We start from the raw sequence: 25,338 nt of genomic DNA, 5'->3' as shown, positions 1-25,338 counted from the left end.
CCCCCCATTTAGCATTAATTCTTACGGGGAAATTGGATTCGCTTAACATCGTTTCGCTTAAAGTCGCATTTTTCAGGAACATAGCTACAACGTTAAGCGAGGAGTTACTGTATTAATTCGCAGATGACTGTGACAAAAGTCTGTCTTTAACCATAGACTTTAGAGGAATCCGTCAGTGACCACAGTTACTGAGACCTGTGTCACGAGGACCGTTCATATGCAGTTTCTTCTTGCTAGAGAAAGCTACCAGTTAAAACATTAACCTTTTATTAATGCTCTAACTTACGTTATCACTATGCAGAAAGTAACATCTTGTTAAATAGATACCTAATAAATAAAATTCACTGTGTACCAGACTAAGTATGTTCAGGAGCTTTTTTTCTAGAAAGTAAGAAAACTGATTAATCAAACTCGGTAGTTGAGTCTTAAGACACATTTAGTACACTAGCTTCATTTGAACTCTTACATTTTTAGGCAGTGCTGAAACAAGAGAAAAATAACTACAATGCCTGGGTGTTTATTGGCCTAGCAGCTGCAGAGTTAGAGCAGCCTGATCAGGCCCAAAGTGCATACAGAAAGGCTGCTGAACTTGAACCCAGCCAGCTACTGGCATGGCAGGTACGTATTCGACTCTAGTTCCCCTTTACCCTTCCTATTAAATAAGCTACTGTGTTCTTAAGTATAGGAACAAGATCCAATCAACATTTGACTCTTAGGGCAGATTTTCAAGTTATGTAAATTGTCATATAACAGATTATACCAGCTGCGGCTCTGACTCCTTGTATGTACAATGTGAAAACCAATGGGAGTTGCATGTGTGTAAGAGAGGGCAAGTTTTGGTTTCATTATATTTAAATTATGATAGGTCTTCTAATGGATAAATATGTTTCATTTCCTTGGAAAACAAAACAAACAAACAGAAAAAGTATGCTTATCCCGCTTAGGTGCTTTCTTAGTTCCCTTGCTCATGACTCAGTAAATTTAATTTGGTGTTTCTCTTCTATAAGAGAGAACATTGTGCACAATAACTTTTTTCCCAGCCTCTGATACAGAGTTGTGAAAATTGGACTATGTTGTTGATTTCCATGGTCCTAGGCAACAATAATAGACACTCTTTAAGATGGTTGTGCAAGTGATAATCTACAACGTGTGCTGTTATATTAGATTCCTGTGCCCTTAGGGCACATCATGAAGCATATGGCTGAAGGCTACGTCATTGATTCATGTGTCTGGTAAAAGGGAATATTTAGTGTTTTGTAACTTAATAAAGAGGTTTTTTAATATCAGTAATTTTAATTTTTTTAAATGCAACAATTGGACATATATTGAAATTACCTTAATTGAATCCTCATGAGCCAGTCAGGCTCTGGCTTTTTTAAGATAGTACAAAACAGTAACTTACTGAGACAAAAATGTTTTCTGTAGTCTTGCACAATTTAAGATGCTTTATTGTTGTCCATTGGCTGGTGTTAAAATATGATTTTACTTAACTGTGTTCAGGTAGTCTGTGTTCCACTTCACTAATCTCAGAAATAGTTTTAAGAAAATACAGTGATCTTTTATTATAATGTAAATGATATTTAATAACATAGGAATGGCCATACTGGGTCAGACAAGAGTCTGTTTAGCCCAGTATCCTGTCTTTCGACAGTGGCTAGTGCCAGATGCTTCAGAGGGTATGAACAACACAGCAATTATTGAGTGATCCATCCCATGCTGTCCAGGCCCAGGTTCTGGCAGTCAGTGGTTTGGGGGCACCCAGAGCATGGGGTTGTGTCCCTGACCATCTTGGCAAATAGCCATTGATTGAGCTATCCACCATGAACCTTTTTGAGCCCAGTTATATTTTTGGCCTTCACAGAATTCCCGGCAATGAGTTCCACAGGTTGACTGTGCGTTGTGTGAAGAAATACTCCCATGTTTTTGTAGCCCCCTTTTTCACCCAAGCAGCTAGTCGAAGTTCGGGGTCTAAGGGATGTTCCAGTTAGGAGGAAAAATTGGTGATAGTCCGGTATTTCTCTGATGCAGTTTTGTTTGTTTATAAAGAAAGTGTCTCTGAACATGGAAGGAATCATAGCAGAAAGCAGTTCTTTTGCTCACAACACCAAGTACACTCTTCTCAGCCTGCACCCTGATCCAAAAACCGCTCTGCAGGTTTCTTGCAGGGGTAGACACTGCTTTCAGCTGCTTTTTCAGGTGACTGTCTCGGCTCTATGTGTTCTGCATTCCCCACCCTTTACAAAACACACTACTGACCATCTCTGCCCCAACAGTCTGAAAATACTTGGACAGGGGCTTTGTGATTAACATACTCTGACAGTTTTGTTAATTGAAGAATGCATTCACACCCAATCTCAAAGAAGTTTCTGATCTAAGCAGTCACCAGTACCTCTCAGCATAACATTATATTCTGATCCTGCATTGAGATTTGAGCAGACAGATCCCAGTAGAGCTGCACTGAACGCATTGGGTTTCTTGTGGGCACAGCCAGACTGCGTGCCTTAAAATGATCTTGGAAATATCAGATGTGAAATCTAACATATATTTTACTTTTGTTTAGGGATTAGCAAATTTGTATGAGAAATCTAACCAAACAGATGTCAAAGAAAATTTGTTCAATGTTTACCAAAAGCTCTTGGAACTCTATGAAAGGTAAAGAGTATTTTAGATTAAATTATGACACGGCAACATGTTATCTTAAAATTTCAGTTGCACTAGAAAAAATCCAGTTTTAATGCCATCACTGATACATGTGATAATCTGCCACTGACACGGCTACGACTCTGAAACCTGTGTATAGTAACTAATTCTAATACTCACGTTGTATCTGAGGTAAGGCCTTGTCACCCCTAGTGGTTTTCTATAATGTGAAGTTGGGATAGAGATAAATTATCACTTTCCTATTGTCTTTTTATAAGAAGAAATCTTTTGGAATAAATATTATCTAAACTATTGACATTAAGTATCTGGTGTCATGACTGTATCCATTGGCTTAATGTGGTGCATAGATGGATGAACTTTATAAATCTCATAACTCTCAGTTGATGTTGGTGGTTAGCATAAATATCACTAGTACCTGTACTCACAGTTTTTATGGTCACAGGGAATTTCATCTCCCATTACAGTTTACAGTTCTAAACAAAGCTAGCTCTGGTTGCATGTCACCAGTTTCCTCAACTGATTGGAGTGTTCTTATTGCTTTGTTTTTGTGATTTTGGTTTTGGCTAATGGACACTGTCAACTTATAAATCATACATCTTTTTAAACATTTTTAATTACTTCTGTTACAAGTAACATCTAAGATAACTATAATTGAAAGATTAATGGAAAATACTTTTGTTCCAGTTTGTTTACTTTTTGCATTTGACAGCATTTAGGATAAACTGACTATATACAGTCTGTGTAGATTTTTCACACAGTAACTGCAAGAGAAAAACATTCTAAAAAAATTCACAATAGTTGCATTAGAACTTGGAGGCACATATAGTATCTGCAGCAACTTCTAATGCTCTCATTTAAAAAAGAAAAAAAATGTCTAGATTTCAAGTTGTCAGTGTCTCTTGAAGAATGCATTTCTCCATATTTTGTTAGAAAACAGACCTGGCCTTTTTGTGTTTTTTTTTTTCCCCATCTTCTTCTAGTACTGACAAGCAGAAGTGGTGTGAAGTGTGTAGGAAACTTGTGGAACTGTATCACCAAGAAAAAAAATACCTAGAGGTCAGTTACTGATTTACTGTCTCTCCTTTTCCTATGCAAATTATTCATATATTTTTTTTTGTAGAGAGAACTCATCTCGCTTAATTATACACCTCTGTTCTCCGACCAGCTCTTACCACTAAATTTAGAGGCAATCTATTGAATTGACATGTCTTAACATAAAAAGCAATCCTAGAAATGGTTCGTTTACCTTTTATTAAAAGGAAGTTGCAATCATTTTGTTCAATACAATGTTCTGAAATTCACCGTGTTGCCATGTTGTGTCATATAAACAAAATTGCATTAAAATGTTAGTTTCTGGTTGCAGTTAAGCATTTGAATATTTTTCCACTTTTATTTTTTTAACTCAGCGACTCAGAAGTTAGGAAATGCCAGCTCAAAGGATGCCTATGCAACCTTAATTCTGCCCTCTTGTGCGTATGAATTATAATACCATTTGTAATTAAATGATGACATACTGTTTTTTCTACAGTACTTTTTCATCTACTCCAGTTTTTTGGGAGTATTTCGATTCCTTGAAGTTTGAGAACTTTAATGTTAGTTTCATAGCAAAAATTCTTTGCCAAGGATTATTATTAGTTTGTTATTTTGTTTGCAAGGCAGACAAACCTTTGAAAACCTAGATGTAAAACATAAACCATAGTTTGCTCAGTAGTAGGAGGGATTGAACCTGGGATCTCAGGTTCTAAAAGCATGAGCCTCTGCTGTGTGAGCCTTAAAATCCAGCTCTGGTATCTTAAAGCCAGTATTAGACTCATAAATTCAGCTTCCTCTATGTGGTCCAGCCACTAGAGAGAGAGAGAGAGAGAAAGAGAGAGAGAGAGTGGTTATTTGATACTTTCTGTGCTTCACTTCTGTTAAGTCTCAAATTTTAATAGGTATTCCATTCTCTGTCTGAATATAATGCAGAGTCACTTCACTGCTGGAAAAGATAATAGTGCCTGGGGAGCTATTTTCTTTTTTAAATTGGTCATCAGAAGTATGGTTTATCGAATTCTTTACCTTACACAGTGCATGTAGGGTAGTATCAGACCTATTATTAATGCAGATTCCTCTATTATGATGGAGTTTTTCAAGGAACATTTGAAGGGTTTCTTTACAGCAGTATTCTGTTATACAAGGTTAAATGAGCAATTACAGACCATCAGCTACATCTGTTGTACTAAACTGCTTAAATACCACTAGTTCTGTTGACTGTACTAAACAGCACTGTGTAGTAATTTGTCCAACACTCACTCATTAGCCCTTGCCTCTTGCTAAGTGCTAATGCTATTTTCCAACCACTTAAGTTGAGAAATTGTAAATCTTATTGGCAAGGGGTTAAAATAAATTGGAGTGATCACACTGGGTGTCAGATTTTTAAATGAGTTACAGAATGATTCATTTCTCTTTCCTGTTGACAGGTGGCTCGCACATGGCACAAACTGATAAAGATAAAACAGGAGGAAGGTGCAGATAATGCTGAGCTCCACCAGCTATGGAAGAGGCTGATCCAATTACTGCCAGACAGTACACAGAATCAAGATAATGAGACACAGCAGTTGGTAATGTTTCTCCCTCCTACTCAATCATAGAAATGGAGAGCTTGAGAGGTCAGCTAGTCCATCCCCCACATCATGCTGGGGCAAGATCAAGTATATCTAGAGCATCCTTGACAGCTATTTGTCTAACCTGTTCTTAAAAATCTCCAATGTTGCTGTTCTACAATCTCCCTATTCCAGTGCTTAACTATTCTTATCATTAGAAAGTTTTCCCTAATATCTAACCTCAGTCTCCCTTGTTACAAATTAAGCTGATTACTTCTTGTCCTACCTTCAATGGACATTCAGAACAATTGATCACTGTCCTCTTTATAACAGCCTTTAACATATTTGAAGATTGTTATCAGGTCCCTCCTCAGTCACTTTTCTTAAGACAAACATGCCTGTTTTTTTTAACTTTTCCTCATAGGTCAGGTTTTCTAAACCTTTTATCATTTTTATTGCTCTCCTTTGGACTTTCTCCAATTTGTCCACAGCTTTTTTTAAAGTATAGCTCCCAAAACTGGTGCCAAGTAGAGTGGCACAATTACCTCCCGTGTCTTTCTTACGACAGTCCTGTTAAATCATCCCAGAATATTAGCCTTGTTCTCAGCTGCATCACGTTGTTTACTCATATTCAATTTGTGATCCACTATAATGCCCAAATTCTTTTCAGCAGTATTACTGGCTAGTCAGTTATTCACCATTTTGTGTTTTTTTTTCTTCTGAAGTGTTCTTTACTGTTGTCTTAATTGAATTTCATCTTGTTGATTTCAGACTAATTCTCCAGTCTATCAAGCTCATTTTGAATTCTAATCCTGTCATCCAAAGTGTTTGCAACCCCTCCCATCTTGGTGACATAAGCAAATTTTAAAGCATTAAAGTCCTGTGGGATCTCACCCGTCCTCCATGAGTTCTCAAAAATTATCACTAATGGTTCCAAGATTTCTTCAGCTAGTTCCTTAAGTACCTTTGGGTGAATTTCATCAGACCATGCCAAGTTGAATACATCTAACTTAACTAAATATTCTTTAATCCATTCTTTCCCTATTCTGGCTTGTGTTCCTTCCCCCTTGTTGTTAATATTAATTGTGTTAAGCATTTGGTCACAATTAATCTTTTTAGTGAAGACTGAAGCAAAATAACCATTACACACCTTAGTGGATACAGACAACTAGACTTTGGGTTAAATTTTAAAAATTGCTTAAGTGACATGAAGAGCCCAAGACCCATTGACTTTCAGTGGGATTTAGGCTTTTTGAAAACTTTGCCTGTAGGTTTCTAAGTCACTTAGGCTCAGATCCACAAAGGTATTTAGCCTTCTAACGTTAGGAGCCTAAATAACATTGTGGTCCTGGACCATAGACCCTTTGAAAATATTACACACTGTGTGTCCCAGAATATTGGTAATAGAAATTTAAATCAGGAGAATTTACTGGTGATGGAAGAATACATTTTTGAAAAGCCCCTGTAATGTAGTGTCTTACATAACTGCTGTTTTAAAAAAAAATCTTTTAAAATTACTTTTAAAAGTTTAGATTCATTTTGGCAGTGTTAAGGTTCTATCTTAAAGGCACGCAAAATAGGAGCATCAAAATGAACACTTGCATACCAATATTTAATAAGTTATTCAAGCTAATAGCTGTCATAATGGATAGTGCTTCATGTGTGCTCTTTTTATATATATCTTATGCCATTGCATGAATTAGATTGTTTACCTCCTTCAACTAGTAGCACACTTACTACCAGGCTTTGAACACTACATGAATAATACTTGAGTATGAAGAACCACCCTGTTATGTATTTTGCTCTTTGCACAACAGAAGTTCTATGAAGAACCACATGGGCACAGTGGGGCCAAATAAACATATTATAATCATGTTCATGGTATACTGTTTTAGTTACCCAAAACAGTGACTAAATTTCATAAGTTCACTATTTGTAGCTTTTCTTGCTAATTCACACTGTTGTACACTTACCAATTTCTTATTTCAGCTTTTTACTGCATTTGAACATGCAGTGAACTCTGTAGACACGGTTCCCAGTGAAGACCACCAAAAGCTTTATAAAAACTTCATTCAGTGTTTGTCAAAAGTAAGAACAGTTTAATTTATAGTCTCTTCAATAACACAAATAACATATAATAATAGTGCACGAATAGCTAAATAAATTGCTTTGACTTTTTTCCCTCAAGTTTCCTCATGAGACTGCTAGGCTGAAGAAGGCCTGTGATGATATGATGGTTTTGTATCCCACCATGAGTTATCCTTTAGAAGTGCTCTGCTTGCACTTTATTCAGTCAGGTGAGTGGGATGGTTTTGGTTCATTTTTGTTGTTCCAAATCTTGTATCTTTTCACTGTGACTTTTGTCTTGCCCTTCACTCCCCCAGCCCTTCTCATAAAAAAGGGAACCAGTCTTTCAAGATCTATTACTTCACTTTGTTGAGGGAAGATGTAGTTTGAGGCAACTTGCACCACTTTTCAGCACAAATACATTGTCTATATTAGGTGCTATGTTTCTACCACCCTGGAGAGGAAGACAGTTGTGTTCTAAACTATAGTGTCTCAGAGCTGTGAAACTTAGTACTACTGTAGCATCAAAGGACTTCTTAAAAAATAAGTATTCTTTGTTCAAGACCAGTTCTGGATTCTTGATTCCTTTGCTGGCAGTGTACTCAGTCCCATGGGAAGAGTGCTTCACGAAGCTCAAAAGGACCCTCTCTAGATAAATGAAGATTAGCTACATGAGGTTTGAAGAGAATCCTGTTTGCTTGTCTTTGGTGGAAAGGATGGTGACAATAAAACAAAGCTCTGGAGATGGCTAACGTGAGAGAATTGGTGAACCAGTATACCCCTTTCCTCTTGGCAGGAACATTCATGAATCTTTCTCCACAAGACTTCCTGGTGGGTGGGCAGTAAATGGGGCTTTTTAGGGTGTTTCAGTGAAGTGGAGGAAAGGGGTCTTTTTTTAAAAACAGATTTGTTTGTTATATGCTTTAAGAAGGCAGCATGCAGTCTTCCACACTGCCGGGTTTGAAACTGTGTTAAATTTCAGTTTTGAGCGCTCACTATTGCATTAATATTCTGTAAGTGAATAGTGATTTTAAATGTGTCAGCTTTTGGTGTCACAGCTGATACCTTAAAGGGTCCAGAAGTGACTTTCAAGTTGGACACCCCCAAAAACACTATTTGTAAATATACAGTCATATCGACCAGGAATGTCACACAAAAACTAAGTAGAAGTGTATGCCAAGAATCCATACAGAAATTCCTGTGTTTTTTAAACAATAAAGCTGTGTAATTTCCTTTGTTAGGAGTGGAAGAATGCCTTATAGTACCAAGTTTCAGGGAGTTAGGCATCATGAAAGTAATACAGCAGTAGAAAAATTGTAATACAGAACTCTTAATTTCAGTGTTTAAAACAATTGAACCCAGTGGAGAGGAACCAGCAAGAACAAACCAACAAGCATAATTCATCTGCAAGAAGTGCTAGTACATAGTCTATTGTATCATAGCAGAACAATCCAGAATGTGTACATTCCATTAAATTAAACATAAGTCTGAACCCAAATATGTAATCAGGCTTCTATGCTTTAAAACAAAGAGAAGGGATTTGTTAAGCTCATTCTGTTTCTCTGTGACTTTCCTGAGCATCTTAAAGCTGAAGTTCCATCTCAAAATAGATATGGCTGGCTGCTATGGAATGCACTGATCTGCACCAGGCACAAAACTGCTGAATTCACTCCTCCTTGCAAAGAGTCATTTATTATTTTCATCTCTATGTGCCTGGACCAGTATTGGTAAAATGAATCTTAACTATCCAACCATATAGTTTCCTGAACTTTAACAGTTTGCAGTGTTCTCTCTTTATCCTTGCTGGAATAAGCAGACATCCATTTCAGTTACAGTTATTCTATTAAATTCAATGGAATTACTGATCTTATGCCAGTGGTGAACTTGTTCAGAGACCAAAGGAATTCCTACTGGCCTTGGAATTTGCTGTGTGACCTTGGCCAAGTCACTTCACTTCACTGTGCCTGATTCCCCTCCAACCTTTTGTCTGTCTTGAAAGATTATAAGCTCTATGGGGAAGGGACTGTCTTTTATCTAGGTGTTTGCATTGTGCCTAAAGTAATGGGACCCTGATTGCAAATGGGGTCTCCTAGCACCACACATAATATACTGTATAGCCTAAATGTAAAGATCAAACAGTGATTTCTTTATTGTAGTGTGCCGATACTACATTGCAGTCCATTTATACATAAACTGTCATTTAGCTGATCGTTTTGCACTTTAAGAAAGATGTGGACTTGAAACTGCACTCAAATTCTAGCATGTGTTCACTTATTTATAGAACATAAAACATTGTAAAGATGTTACGGTCAACACTTCAAAGATCACACAATATCTAAACGAGTTTTACAAGGTGTATTGTTTAGACCATGCTTCCATTTTCTACAGTCTAATCCAGGTTAAACAAATATATAAGTTATAAATGAACAATCATAGAAACTTAGACCAAGATTTAAAAAAATAGGTGTCTAAAGGTAAGGCTTGTATATCCATATTTAAACACCTAATAACCTAAATGACTTTAGGGATATGATTTATGCTGTCAACCAGCCTCAAAACTGGGGGAACATGAACGTGGCTTAATGCCACCTTTTTCTCCACTTTTCTTCTGAGCTGTGCCAAGTACTGCTCAAATACAGTACAGGATCTGGTCTGGAGTGTTAAAGCTAAAGAAACAGGGAAGTCAGTTGAATCTCATCTCTGTACAATTATGGAAATTAGAAATTTTGAATCTAGCAGTAGAATCTCTCAAATTTGTCTTCACTCTTCTGGTATTGAGGTGCCACAACTTGTCTCTCTCAAAATGTTATGGGTTTATCGTCCGTTAAATAATTCTTGTCATTGATAATGCAACATTTTGGTGATTGATACACTACCAATTGTAGAAATTTCTGCTTTCAGAAAATCCAGTTTGCCCCATCTAAGTTGTTGCATAGGGAAATATGTATACAAAAATGACTCCTTTTAGACAAAGATCACAGGTAATGGTAACCTACAGCCTTCACTCTCCCATGAATATTTGTGCAAATTCCCAGGATCCTGAACACTGTAATCTCTAAAGGCGGATTGAATTTTGCTTGGAGTAATTTAAAGAACGGGGTGGATTTCACTAATAAGATGTCGCCCTTCTTATCCCTCATAGATTTGTTGGCCCCAGTGTTCAGTATTCCTTAACACTACACACTTTTAAAATTTCCATTTTTAATAATCTAATTTCAAGATACGTTTTTTGTAAGAGATCTTGACCGAGCTTTAGCTTGGTCTAGGAGACAAGGTACCCATCTTGGATTCATTTTTAAAGGCATGAAATAGTTAGCTATCCCAGCAGAACCCTTCTACTTGAGAATTTCTCAGTGAGATTACAGCCTGTAAAGTAGTCTGAGGGAGCAGTTACCCTGAGTTTTGGCTTCCCCTGAACAGTCAGTACCTGCTTCTGCTACTGCTGGGATTTTAGCAATGGCTTACAAACTTACATGGATATAACTACATCGCTCGAGGGTGTGAAAAGTCCATATTTTTACACTGATTTAACCCCTAGTGTAGACAGCTCGGTGTCAATGGGAGGGCTTCTCCCATCGACATAGCTACTGCCTCTCATGGAGAAGGATTAACTACTCTGACGGGAGAAGCTCTCCTGTCGGTGTAGTAGCATCTGCACTGAAGCGCTACAGTGGCACAGCTGTGCCAATGCACTGTTTTAAATTTGGACCTGCCCTTAGTATGCTGAATCTTCATGACTTTATTTTCCAGCACTTGTGTATAAAATTTACTGGAGTTGGCATTTTTTTTGGTGATATTGTGTGTACAATCTTACAGAATGTGGCTTCTTTCCAGGCCCTCTAAATACAGTGCTGCTCATTTGACTTATGCTCCTTATGTATGTTCTGCAGTATACAGCCTAATTATTGACTTAAACAAAAATTTGAGTATTTATGAAAAGCCTTAAGTCACTTTGCAGCATAAGCTTATTTACTGTAATGCTTGGGCATCTGTTTTCTCTGATACTCAGCTGTTTCAAAGCCATCCATCACTGTTTTCTGTTCTGTTGTGGACAAGTACATTTATTTCCTTCCTGCCTTGGCTTGTATGCTGATGTCTCCAAGTCAATATGATTCAGCTTATGAAGATGAATGAAAACAGATACTGAACCTCATTCATAGTTAGCACAAGAAGAAATGATAGGGCTCTCGCCCATCACTAAGTGACCAAATTTTGGTATGGGAAAAGGAAGTAGTTAAAGCAAGGGTTCTTGGGCCACATGCGGCCCAATTACATACAGCTGTGGCCCAGCTCAGCTGTGTGCTAAAGGCCAGCCCGCATGTCCTGGGTCCACCAGGTTCCCAGCTACCCGGCATGGAGGGGTCTGGCTGGGCTGCCCTGCCACACAGCACGTCAGGGTCGGGGCTGCCAGCCCGCCCCGTGTGTTGGGAATCTGGGGTCGGTGCTGCTGGCGGGCCCTGCGGGGTTGGGAATCCAGGTCAGCTGCCCGGCCCTGCAAGCTCCAGGGTCTGGGGCAGCTGGCTCGTTCCTGCATGGCGGGGTCTGGGGCAACTGTGTGGAGGAGGTCCGGGGTCTGGGGCAGCCGGCTGACCCCATGGGGTCCAGGGTGGGCAGCCGGCTGCCCCGTGTGCTGAGGATCGGGGATGGGGCTGCTGCTGCCTGGCCTCAGCGGCCCAGGTAACAAAATGTATAATCAATTGAGAACCACTGAGTTAAAGCATTTGTACTGTATGTTTTTAATACAACATATATTATGTAAAGTTTTACAAATAGGAAATGCTCATGATCAGAAAATAATATGCTCTAAAAATAGATGTTTTTGGGGTGTGTGTGTGTGTATATGTATGTATTATATGTATTTATATGTGTATTAAAAAATCTATGTTCCGTTAATACCATGCAGAAATGCAAGATGCATGTACAGCCATTTGAACAATTACTTTAATCTGTCTTCAATTTTTTTAACTGTTTATTACATCTGTGTCTTGCTTTCTACTATAGATCTCTGCCTTCCTTCCCCAAGTCTGCCTATAACTTCAAAGCTGCCACAAACATGGAAAAACACAGATGCTGTATTTTCTTTTAAAAGATTGCACAAATTCATTTACTGTGCCACTAGGGCTGCAATTTTCTAACAGTAATTTTATTTCCCTTTTGTATTGGTAACTAAAGATGAGCAGGTTGTGTATGCATATGAGAAATATCACTGTCCATTTTGGGGATCGGTTAGCAAATCAGGATGTCAATCTATCAATCAGCTGGCAACTGAAGTAGTAGAAATAAATTCTTGTCTGTAACAAACTGCACCATAAAGTAGGAGAGTCACCACACAAACTTCTTTGGTTTAACTGTGCTGCTTAGTTTATACACAGCATGAATCTTATTTCAGCGACTCTTAGAATATTTTACCTTAATGACACGGTCATTTAGACCAGGCTGGAAAGTCATCTTGATCGCTTGGGAAGTTTAATCTTGCCTGTAGCTCATGTAGGATTGACAATAACCTTCCAGCACACACACAGAAAAGAGACTGCAGGGATAATTTTAAAGTGGTAGTAAGTCCTGAAATATGCACAGTAAAGTAAGTTCTGCAATGCATATGCTTACTTTTTAAAAAGTGACATTTGTTCTCTCTTAGGTTTGGGTGGCAACTACAGATACCTTGTTACCTATAGTTTCATATGTTGATGCTTCTCACTAATCCATATATAATCAATAAACAGTCTACACCGGTAGTTCTCAACCTATTTACCATTGTGGGCTGCATATGCAGCTCTCTGTTATGTGGGCCACATCCATGCAATATATATGCTACGTGTATGGCCTGGAGGATGTCACATGGGCCGCAGCAGTGTGCTGATTGGGGTGCAAGTGGGCCACTGGTTGAGAACTACTGGTCTGTGTGCATACTAAGCTTAACTAGGTGTCACCCATCTTCCACGTGAAGGACAGCCTGCTCAGTTTCTGAGTCCTTCAAACCCTTCCAGTAGCATTTTGCCCTCTTGGTTACAATCTTACGTCTTTCTTTGTCTACTCAGCCTCTTGACCCCGGTCTGAACTAGTATGATATTTCCTCAGGAGTTGTTTACCTGTGCCAGAATCTGTAGTAATTTACCCCCGCCCTCCCATTTTAATTCTCAGGGGGTGAGACTCTGTAACCCTCCCTGCTGGGGCTAGACTACCATCCCTAGCTCAAAAAGTTATATTTCGCATTTATAGATACACATGCTTATGACAAATCCCATGGCACACCTCAATATACTAACTAGTCTTTTGACTAGTTTCCATACTTCCATGGTTTCACATCTACCACAATGGCAAAATAGAGGAGTGGAGTATTTGTCTAGTTACAAGTTCCTGAGTGAAATTCCTGAAGTGAGATGGCATGGGCTTCTTTCTTCCTCTCCTGTGCTGTAGTGAAGGCCTCTGGTTCAGTAATGTTTGTACATGCTGTCCATTTTTACAAGTGTTTTGAACTGAAACTTGGCTGCTATGAGGGCATTCAAGCCACTGTAATTACTGATTAACAAGCATTTGTGTAGTTCACTCCTTTTTCCTTTGGCGTTAAACTGGGCATTCCTTTGTTCATAGTGCCTTAGGAGACCACCAGGAGTGAACTTGCTGTTAGGTCCTTTGGGAAGTGGAGAAGGAACAAGAAACTAAGGGCTATATTCACAAAGAAACTAAAGCACCTAGAAAATCACTCGGATTCACAAAGCTTGGGTTAGGTGCCTAAACTCCTGATACAATGAGTGGGAAGAGATAGGTGCTTTAGAATGGGATTCACAAATTCAGCATGCTAGGCAGGGAACCTCCTAAGCTAACCACTGGGAAATGCCAATCTGAGGGGGTATGTGCTAAGCCCTACCCATCTCACAGAGATAGGTGCCAAGTCCAGGTTTCAGGGAAGCACCTCCCTCTGCTTGAGATTCTCAGGTGCAGACTCCTTTTGGAGTTAGGCACCCATGCTGTTTGGGGCGTGGGAGGAGAAAGAGAGTCCTTCCCTTAAAACTGTTAGCTCAGTAGTTAGGGACTCACCTGGGATGTGGGAGTCCTCTATCCACCTGAGGGCAAGAAGGGATTTGAACAAGAATTGGCTACCTCTCAGATGAGTACTCCAATCACTAACCTATAGGATATTCTGATGTAGGGCTCCCCCAGTCTCTCTCCTGTTGAAGCTGTTCCACTGAATAAATAATTTGGTGGGAAAAAAAAGTAATTGGAATAGGGGGACTGGATCCTGGGTCTCCCACCTGAGTGCTCAAAACATCAAGCTACAGAGTAATTCTCGTGCTTGCACACTTTCTCTCTCACCTAACTATGCTTTCAAATTGCATTATGTAGTCAGACTGAAAGGTCCTCTGTAGTGGACTCATGGGATGGGGAATTCAGGCAAGCATTAATTTTGGGTTGTTAGCTGTAGCAGGTGGGATCTTCAGCTGTGCTAAATTGAAAGGCCTATCTAGAAAGTAGTTTCCCTTGATGAGGATATGACCTTTAGCAATTTAACCTGAGTGGCTAACTCCAAATTCAGGCCTACAAATTTTGGTAGTGGTTCAGAGGCATTAAGTACTTGTAGTGTTTCTTGACTCTGTGTGTATAGTACTTCTGAAAACTGGTTGCTAGTTTTAGAAATTACTGTATGGTAGGAAACTGCTACCAAAAATTCAGCCAAATTAGGACTGATGGCTAAGTAAATTAATTTCTTTCTAAATCTGTTGAGTAGAATACATTCTTAAATCTTCTTGTGACTTTTGGTTGTTATCCACCATCAAGCTGTGGTTATGAGAAATTTTCTTTTTGTGATACTAGGCAGTTTCACTGAAGAGGCCCAGCGTTGTTGTTGCAGGCTTATGGAGATGGACTCAAGTAGCAGCCCAGGCCTTATTGGTTTAGGTATCAAATTCCTCCAAGAAAAAAAATATGAAGAAGCTGTCAAGAGCCTAACTGAAGGTAAACATGTAATATAAAAGGAATGGATAACGTGTTGTATAGTAATTAATATTTCTACTAGGTACAACTGGTAAATTTATACTAGATTTATTTTATGCTTTGTGCTCAAAGTGGAATCAGTTAAACATTTTGTAATTAGGTAAAACAAGCAGTAAATTTAGAGGGTTGTCTGCTTGAAATCTAGCCAATTTTTTAAAAAAGAGTTAAGTTGTTTTGGTTACTACATCTGCTCATAAGTTCCCTTGCCAATTCTGAAGTGTTTCTATAAGTGTGTGTGTTCTTTCTTTTTTTTCCTCTCACCCTGTTGCTGAGTCAAATCCAACACAAACCCAAGGGCAGAGGATGCCTATTATAAAAAAGAAACAGTGAAATTGACTATGTTCTGCGGTATGCAAATGCATAAAGTAAACCATAATTTTTTTAATCTTTCAGTTGTAGTAGCCTTATGAAAATAGATTAAAAACAAATTCCGATGTAACTCTTTTTTTCTATTAAGCTATGGTGTCCTTTTAAAAACTTTTTGTATGTGTATATTTACACTAAAAATTATTGTCTTGGCCTTTGAAAGAGAATCTTTAAGCTTTTATACAGCAGCTATAACTACTGCAAAGTTTTATGTTAAACTAATATCTTATTTATTAGTGGCTTGGTTGCACTTGGATGTAAAAGGCTCTCTTATAATGGGTCATGACTAGAGATTGTTGTACAATTAGGTTCCCCCCCCCCCCCCCCCCCCCCCGGAAAATTTTCAACTTTTTGACTGGAAACCTGAAATATTTCGATTTACTGATACCAGTGGGGTGCCTATGGGAATGATCATCGGGTGCCTCACACCCCCAGTCAGACTACATCTCCCATGATGAACTATGGCCAGGGATTCCTCTGATGTACTACCTCTCCTCACACGAGAAGAGACTATGGTGTGTCATGGGAGATGATGTCTGGCTGTGGAGCCTGGTCCATAGAAACGAATGGGGAGTTGTAGCATCTGAACTACAACCCCCATGAGGCATGGCAGCATATCCTATTGAAATATTTCATTTTTTGGCCAAAAACACAGATTTTCAGGCATTCATCTTTTTTGACATAAAACCAATTTTCTGTAGAAAGCTGATACTGTTTTGCCCCCCAAAAAACCTTCACTTAAAACCCCAGTTTTCTGTAGAATGTAGGAACTTTTGACATAAAACTGATTTTTTTTTTAATTTTTCTTTTTGGTTTTAAAAAAATGTTTTTGACCATGAACTGAAAATACTACAACTAGCCCTAGTCATGAACTCAAATTTCAGGTTCGTTTAGTTAAAGTGCCTGATATGGGAAAGAATGAGTGACATGGAGCAAGTGAAACTGAGTCATTGCTAAACTGCCCCCTCCCCTTCAAAATATCCCCTTACATTTTTTTTCCCTAAAACAAACACTGTGTGTGTGATGGGGAGTACAGTTAATGCCATGCGTCTGTCTGCTGGGTTTCATCTAGTTTTGCTCATCAAGGCTCTGAGGGAACTTCAGACTGTGGCCTAGTAAGGAAAGTTGAATCTATTGTTGACAGATACCAGTGGACAATCAAGGTACTTACGCTTTTCAGGAACAGATTAGCTCAAATTTTATTGAGGCGGGAGGGCAGAGAGGGGTGACTAAATCTCAAAACACCAGTGAACTTCTCAATTATCACCAGATTTTTAACATTCCATTTTTAAGGAAGGCTAGTGAGGAGGTTGTGGTGAAATAGTTTCACTATTATCTAAGTCCTAAAATTTCTTTGATCTCTTTCAGTCTGCCTTTAGACCTGGGTGGAGCTCATGCTGTATTGGCATCTGTAGATCTTTTAGTAGTGGACAAAGACCTGAGGAGAAACTTTTGGAGCAGTCCAGGAGATTTTGATCCTCATCTCCCATTAAAAGGAAATTTTTATATTCAAAATGAAAATATATCTTAAACCATAGTGTTGTGTAATTCCTTGCCTTTTTCTCCCATTTTCTTGCTGGATAGGAAGAATATTGTGAAAATATTGAATGTGTCATAATAGCGAACCTTGCACTCTTTTTAGTTCCACCTTATTTCATTGTTAATTATAAGTGGCAAGATAATGTTATAAGCCTGGACTAAAATAAAAAGATCTCTGTTTGGATCTGTGTGCCAATGAGCATGATGATTCGTGGTGGTGTATTTGTGGTAGAACTGTAATGTACAACCACTTCCAACACCCACTAAGGCTATCTGTATCCCCAAGATTTATTTTAAACAGATAACTGATTTTAAAAATATTTGTTCTAGGTTTGCAGCAGACCAGCCAATGTCAAGCAGCATGGTATTATCTGGCAGAGGCACAAATGAAAATGCATAAACACAAAGAAGCTGTTATTTCCTGCAATCGAGGTAATTATCTTGTATCTGAAAGGAGTAGTAGTCCCTAATCTTTCACTTTATATTAGATTAGAAAACAATATGGTCATGTTGTTGGCTTACGTTGTAGCAAATACAAAGAAGTGAGTTATATTGTGCTTCTGAACTATAACTATCTTAAGAAATCTGATTCCAAGGCTAATAAGGTGTCTCTTCTCAAAATGTAAAATAATTTGTGGTAGTGCCAACTGAAGAAGCTAATGTTATGGTTACAAATAGAAGGGTACTCTGCATGGATGTTTTTTTTCCTCTGAAAAGGCCTGGTGCAATTGAAGGATAAAATAATATCTAGCTAGATGTATTCACAAGTCCATCTTACATATGGCCATCTTCCTGTGGTGTTCAAGCTCTAGAGTTGTTAAACTGTCTTGATCCTTTGAGATTCTAAGCTATTATTTATTGGAGTAATTTCCAAAACTGCAATTACTGATACTAAGTTCAATCTTGATTTCCACCTGAATTTCCCTCTACACAGAGAAGGGAAAGCTAGATTTTGCTGTTAAAGGGACACTGTTCATTCAAAATGTCTGAAAACTTTGTACCTAGTAAGTTACAAGATTATTATAACTGGAAAACTAGTGAAAATTTTTTTTTTTTTTCCTTTCAGTTTCTTCTGAATGTTAGCACCTTGTCAACAGTCAATTTCACATTCTTCCTAGTACAGTTAATTGCTCTCTTGCAAAAAAGAGTTAAATAACAGGGGAACAGAAAAGACCAAATAACACACTTCAAAAAAAAAAAAATTAAGAAAAATGATATGATAGAGGGTGCTCTGTCAAATTTGAACACTTAAATAAGTAAGCTTCACAAAATGTCAAGTTGATAATGCCCTTCTTAAATCAAGCATGGAACTAAAGTGAAATCTTTCATTTTTAACAGCTCTTAAGATATCAGGACAACTTGATGATGATAGTGGCAATCCACAGCAGAAATACCTTGCCCTTCGTTTGAAAGCAGAGGCTCTTATTAAAATAGCAGGCGCTGACACTGCAGAAGAAGCCATTAGCACTCTTGCGCAGGTATTTTTTGGCTGATATAGGTATATTTAAAGAAAATCAAGCTGTCTTCCTATTGCACTCACAATCAAAGGATGTTTCCCCTTCCCACTCCCCTTATTTTATTCCCAGTGCAGAGAATTATTTTATATCCACAGTATTTGGTAAAACATGTCTGTCTGTCTCTCTCTCTCTTTTACTTTCCACATTCTCACCTTCCATATTCTTAGTCATTTCAACTCTCATTTGGCAGTCTCTCTCCTACTATCAATCTTTAAATTTTCAACCTGTCTCATTGATGACCTCCATTTTCGCACCTTATTATCTCTGGTCCCTTATTTTTGTTTTAATCTGAACACACAATGAAACAAAACATATATAAACACATGTACAAGATGGAAAAACCAAAGAAAAAAACAAAATTCAATGTTTATGATTTATAAAACAAACCCTGAGCCCATAGAGGTCACACAGAGCATCAGTTATTAAAGTGACTAAATAGATAGGTTATGTTCTCACTTTGTGTATTGGGGATTAATATATACTCAACTGCAAAAGTATGCAATAGTTATGTGACCAGACATCCTCACATTTGTTCCAAGCATTTCTATTAGACAGTCATTTTTTGTCCATTTAGGCAGTACTAGAGAGCTCACTAAACCAGTCTATGTATGAGAGAGGAATTGCAGATTTCCATTTTCTCAAAATAATACTCTGGGCCCCTATAGCTACTGCAGTTTCTTACTGTGAACTTTTAATACCAGCTCATCCAGCACTCCTAAAATACACAAGCTTGGAGAAGGAAAGATAGCAGCACTTAAAGAGAGCACTCAATATGGAATTCCAGAATACATGCACTGTTTGATAGGTATAGAGGATGTGTGAAAGGTTGGCATGTGGCTGTTAGTATGTCCAACATTTACTGTGTGTTGCCAATCTAGCCTTAAACAAATGTTCTGGAGTCCAGCAGTAGCTGTTCTAATATCTTGTTCTGGAAAAATCACAAGGATGAGAACTTCACATTCACTCTGGGTCCTTCTTAAAGTCTAGCTCTGTTTCCTCTAGTTCACTTCTCTCTGACTTAGTGGAAAAACATTAAGTATACTTTATCTTGAAGCACTCATTGTGACAAATACAGGGAGGAGAGAATGAGGGACAGCTCCTGCTTGCTGCTTTACTATCCCATCTTGCTTTTTGTCTCCAAAATCTTAATGAATGCTGTTTTACTCACTGCTTAGACTTCCGCCTCTGGCCTTGATCTCCTCCATTTGCTCCCTACACTCCTCAGAAACCACTCCGTCCAAGGTCACTTAAGCTCCTATCTAAACCAATGAAATTCTCCCTTAATATGTAAGCTTCTTTTTAAGATTATTTTAAACTGTGGGAGGTACACTGTCAATGTGAAATTGCATGTTTAATATTATTATGACTCTCAGTCCTGCCCTGAGAAGTGTAATGTGTATCACCATATATCTTCGGGGGGAGAACGGGGAATTGACAGCTGACACACAAGCAGAAATGCATAGCTGACTTTCAAAGATAACCCGTCGAAGCAGGTTTTACTTGGGATAGCTCTACTAAGTTTTTTATATTAACTATTCTGTAGCATTTATCTTCAGTTATCTTGCTGTCTGATTTTCTTTTTGGAAACTCGGCCCCGAAAAACATCTGCTTAAAATGGTTAAATCCACAACTATAAAATCTGTTCTAATGCTACATTAAGCTTCTTGAGAGAAGATATGCAAATCTTATTTTTAAAATAACTCTACCATTATGTGTGTGTAATATTTTCTATACCCAAAGTCCTTTTACTTGCTGATCTACAAGCTGTAACATACTTCTTGGCTATGATGAGTCAGTAAAACAAAGGCCAGTTAGTTATAACTTTCAAGGATCTAAATAACCCCTCCAAAACTTAAATTCATGTATGTACTGAATAATTCTATTGTGAATGGCATTCAACACAGATTCCTAGCATTATCTGGGGACACAGAGGGTAGAGTTAATATATTTACTATTTTTATTATGCCTGGAGATAGGTCTAATATCTTAGCTGAGTAATAGCCTACCAGTTGTAGGGTTCAATAAAGTTTCAGCTAGTGTTTTACTATTTTCTAGGTTTCAGATATAAATAATGACCCAGTGCTTCTAGCTCTCAAAGGTCAGGCTTATCTGAACAAAGGTTTGATTGATCAAGCTTCAAAGGTAATTTATTCTTTTTTTTCTTTTAAATTGAACTATTTTTATTCCTGTATATAACTGGGAAAATAAAATCAAAACGTATCCTTTGGCAGGTTGCACAACAGCTTGTGTTGTCCCACCTGCACCTGGCAGAAGCCCATGCTCTTGAGGGTTTGATTCATTATACCCAAAAGAATTATCAACAGGCAGAGAGAAGGTAGGTTTTCTGTGTGCCTTTATAAGGCAGCAGGGAACTCTTTAAGGTTTTATATGACCTTTTCCCTCCTCCCGTGCCTCCTCTTTTACTTAGCTTTCAAAGAGCGATTGAAAGAAAAGCTGAAACTGCAGAGTACCATTACCACCTCGGACTCACTTACTGGTTCATGGGTGAAGAAATAAGGAAAGATAAAACGAAAGCTCTCACTCAGTTTCTGAAGGTAACAAAAACACTGTTAACATGTTCATGTGGAACTGTTTATTATAAAACCTAAATTAGAAAATATCTTGGCTGGAATGGGGCTAAATGTATGTCTAATGTTTCACAAGCTGAGGGGTTGGAAAGCTTGCACATGGGACAAATTAAAAGTGGAAGCTGGGAAAAATGGATCTCCATGCAAACTTTTTCTTGTAACCATGTGACTCCTTGAAAGCTACTTGCCGCTTCCTCACCTTCCTCTCATAGAGGCTCCTAATGCAGCCTAATGGTAGTGACTTAGGAAGCAGCTTCTGACCTATCTTTTCTCCTGGGCTATGCAGTCCAGGCCGATGCATGTCCAGACTGAGCTGCACATGCGCTTCAGAAAGTGGGGAAGGAAGCAAAGAAGAAGGGAAAATTTAAAGTGGAGGCTGAAAAAATGAGGTGGGGGGAGGAGGGGGCGGCGGCGGCAAAGGGGCAGGAGAGACAAAAAAGGAGGATTGGGAAATTCTAAGTTGGATAACCAAGTTGAAAGGTTGGGAGCTACTGATGCAAGTAAGCTGGGGTTTTCCCCTTGTTTTTTTCCTATATAGAAATGAATGTGTACATGCTTGTGATGCACACTACTCACTTAAGGGACATGGCGAGCATGCTGCATTCTTGTTTTTTGTCATGGATTATAAACTTGGTCAACAGATGCACCACAGGTTTTTTTTTTTTTTTCCAACAGACTTGTTTTTTTGTGTTTGGGGTTTTTGTTTTTTTAAATATACCCAAACCACAGTCTTTTACCCCCTGCGTATAGGGGTATTTCTTTTTGTCACTCTGGCTAGGAAAAGAACATTTATATGCTCCAACATGAACAGCGAAGAGTGAAAGAATGGCATCCTCATCTACTGCCTCCAGTCTGATCTCTGTGCTGTATGCTGCACAATATGAAAAGGACACTTTTAATAATTAATCACTACAAAACTGTCACTCTGCTGCTTGGGTTGTGGTCTTTCAGACCTAAACAATAGCACATACTTAAAGTTCCCATTGTTCAGATTGTTTAAACTTTAGTACATAACAAAATAAGTCAGCTTGCAGCAGAACTACAAGCATAGTGCTAGAAAAATGACAGTATTTTTAACTTACTGTTGTAACAACACACTAAATGCTTATTAAAATGGATTGTAATGTTCCCTTCACAACTTGTTTTGTCTGATGTGCAACATTCACAAGCATTTGGCATATTTATCACCCTCTATAAACTCTATGAAACAACTGAGTATTTTTTTTTGTTTCAAAATTCTGCCTAGCTTTAATATATTACCTTTGATGCTACATGAGAAATTCACAAGTAATGTATGTCTTTGGTTCAATATGGCCTCTGTTGTGTAAATATTTATAAATCAATGGACTCGTTCTTGTGTATTTATAATTATGCTTCAAAATGCATCCTATTCTTTTCCGTTGGTGTGCTTGTTCATAGGCTGCAAAATTGGACAGCTACATGGGAAGCGTCTTCTGCTATTTAGGCCATTACTACAGAGATGTAGCTGGAGACAAAAGCAGGGCTCGTGGCTGCTATAAAAAGGCTTTTGAACTAGATAGAACTGATGGAGAAGCTGGAGCAGCAGCTGTAGACTTAAGTGTGGAACTTGGAGACACGGTATTGTATATCCAACATTTTTTGAGCATTTATGGTCGAATTTGAAGTGACTTGTAGAACAACAGATTTTCTTGTCTTCAAAATACATAGAGTTTTGAGACTGGACACTTGGTCTCTTTTTCATTGTTTAGTAATGTTATAGCTTCAGGCCTGCTTGACTTCTCCACTTAAAAATATTGATTAAACTCTTTTGGGAAAGGAAACCTGACATAATATTTCTGAGCCCCAGAATTAGCATGATTTTGGAGGTGGGAGGGTGTGATGTCCCCTTCTGGTGTTATCCGGACCGGTGATCTGCTAGGTTAATTGGCAAACATGAAAACCTCATGTCAGCCATACAAACTACTCAGTCAAACAATCCAAAACATCCTACCACAGAATATTTATTTTAGATGAACTTCTTTGCCTACCTGATCAACTCTTGTAGCTTATTATTATTATTATTTTATTTTTAAAAAGCAAAACCCCACTCTTAATAATTTCATTTAAAACAATATAGAACTCTGGAAGCTTAGTGATAGGAACTCAGATATAGGGCCAGTAACTATGGCTTTCAGTAGTTCTGTTCAAAGTAGGGAAAATAAAGATCTCTTAATATTTTTTTCCCTCCAGCTCCCAGGAGGTGTCGTAGTTATCTGCCTGTTCTAGTTGCGGTGGATGAAACTGTTAACAGGGAGAAGTTTGAAAAATAAACTGTCTTTAGAATATATACTAGAATCAGATTTGGTATGGGACTTCAGTGAACTGCAAAGTCTTTCAAATAACTCATGCCCTTTAAAGAGTCTAATGTTCTTAGAAAACTGAGCATTTAGTAATGTACAAAAGCATTACCATCTTATCTGTCACAGATTAATTTAAGCACAGGTTCAAAGTGAGTGTTTGTTCTTGTCTTCTAGATCTTTAATGGTTCTCCCCCTCTTCCCTCCCACCTCCTCCCCCCAAACAACTAGGGATCAGTTTTCAGGCTAATGCCTCTGATCAGACAAGACTCATCTGAGATACAAACAAATTAAATTTAGACTGTAGGGTCTGCATAGCTGCTAGAATTTTCAGTGGAACTTTTGAAGTGACCCATGTTTGTGTAGGTCTCCAACAGACACAAACGGACTAAAAAGCAGCGATGCCTAGCAGAGTCCATGGAGGAAGGAGACAAATTGTTCCTTGCCTCAGCAGTAACCTTTCTGTTGTGGTAAGGTCAGCTGATAGAAAGTTTTTCTATAATTCTTCTCCCATCTCTTCCTCTGCCCCCCCCCCATCCTCTGTCTCCCTTACTTCCAGAGATCTGATAAAAGAGGAGTGAAGAAAAGTTTAAGATCAGTCCATACAAGTCAGTCTCAGTATTCCCCTTGTGAAAGAAATAACAAAACTAAAACATGGCCCATTCCCAGACAATAGTCCAAAACTAATGTCTGATATGAGAGTGATTCTGGAGAAATATAGGCTTTTTTGTTTTCCCTGTTAAAGTAACTGACCTGTGTCTCCAATACTTGAGTAGTATACTAACTAATTTGTTAGACAAATGCAAATCACTAACAATGATTTGTTCTCTTTATATTGCATGTAAATGTATCTAATCTGATATTTTGGGGTTTTGTTAGGAGGCTGCTCTGGCAATCTTGACTGCAGTAACTGAAAGAGCAAGTGCTGGTACAGCAAAGTGGGCCTGGCTTCGTCGTGGACTTTACTACCTGAGAGCCGGTCAGCACTCTCAAGCAGTGGCTGAGTAAGAGAACTAGTAATTGAGTTAAGCTATTAGCCACACAGTGCTAGTCAAACAGTTTATTCTCTAAAATTTACTTAGGTCAAAGACAGCTTAAATAACAAAGCAAATCTCCCTATTAAGAGATTTGGCTTATTGCAGTTGATGCTGCAGCAAATGCTATAAAGTCATAGTGTCTACTCTTCTCCTTTTACAGAAAAACTTAGCTTGAGAGCAGTAGTCAGAAATCAGATTTCATTGAGATAATTTATAAAACCGTGTCTCCATAGGATCTTGAGCCAAAACTTTGAAATTTATTACATTGTGTAATATGTTATAGGAGGATGAAAATTACATAAGAAAAACCTAAAACTATATCATTTCATCAAGGAGTCCGGTGGCACCTTAAAGACTAACAGATTTATTTGGGCATAAGCTTTCGTGGGTAAAAACCCCCCACTTCTTCAGAGGTAAATCCCTTCTCTTCATGTGTCATTATAATGTCTGCATCTGTAATTTTCACTCCATGCATCTGAAGAAGTGTTTGTTTATCTTTTTCCCATGAAAGCTTATGTCCAAATAAATCAGTTAGCCTTTAAGGTGCCACCAGACTCCCTGTTGTTTTTGTGGATACAGACTAACACGGCCACCCCCTGATACTTTATATCATTTCATATATGTCCATGTCTCTGGACAAAATGGATACATTTATGCAAGGAAGAGATTTT

The 25,338-nt window shown here is 38.3% G+C and overlaps 1 protein-coding gene across 7 annotated transcripts in view; it reads left to right on the top strand.

The window, feature by feature from the left end:
• TTC37 (tetratricopeptide repeat domain 37) overlaps positions 1–25,338 on the top strand; it is a 79,886-nt gene that overhangs the window by 4,124 nt on the left and 50,424 nt on the right. For 4 of the 7 annotated variants that reach the window (XM_037903249.2, XM_037903252.2, XM_037903250.1 and 1 more), the window contains exons 3-16: positions 475–618; positions 2,561–2,652; positions 3,642–3,717; positions 5,121–5,261; positions 7,233–7,331; positions 7,432–7,540; positions 15,123–15,263; positions 17,538–17,639; positions 18,546–18,685; positions 20,780–20,866; positions 20,956–21,059; positions 21,153–21,279; positions 22,732–22,911; positions 24,510–24,634. In XM_037903249.2, coding sequence (XP_037759177.2) covers positions 475–618; positions 2,561–2,652; positions 3,642–3,717; positions 5,121–5,261; positions 7,233–7,331; positions 7,432–7,540; positions 15,123–15,263; positions 17,538–17,639; positions 18,546–18,685; positions 20,780–20,866; positions 20,956–21,059; positions 21,153–21,279; positions 22,732–22,911; positions 24,510–24,634 — 1,667 coding nt within the window. The other 3 variants (XM_043547540.1, XM_043547539.1, XM_043547541.1) reach the window with 3 other exon arrangements.

Source organism: Chelonia mydas, chromosome 5 (genome assembly GCF_015237465.2).
Source record: "Chelonia mydas isolate rCheMyd1 chromosome 5, rCheMyd1.pri.v2, whole genome shotgun sequence".
Classification (NCBI taxonomy): Eukaryota; Metazoa; Chordata; order Testudines; family Cheloniidae; genus Chelonia; species Chelonia mydas.
Note: the sequence above shows the minus strand (reverse complement) of the source record. Positions and strands in the feature narration are given on the sequence as shown.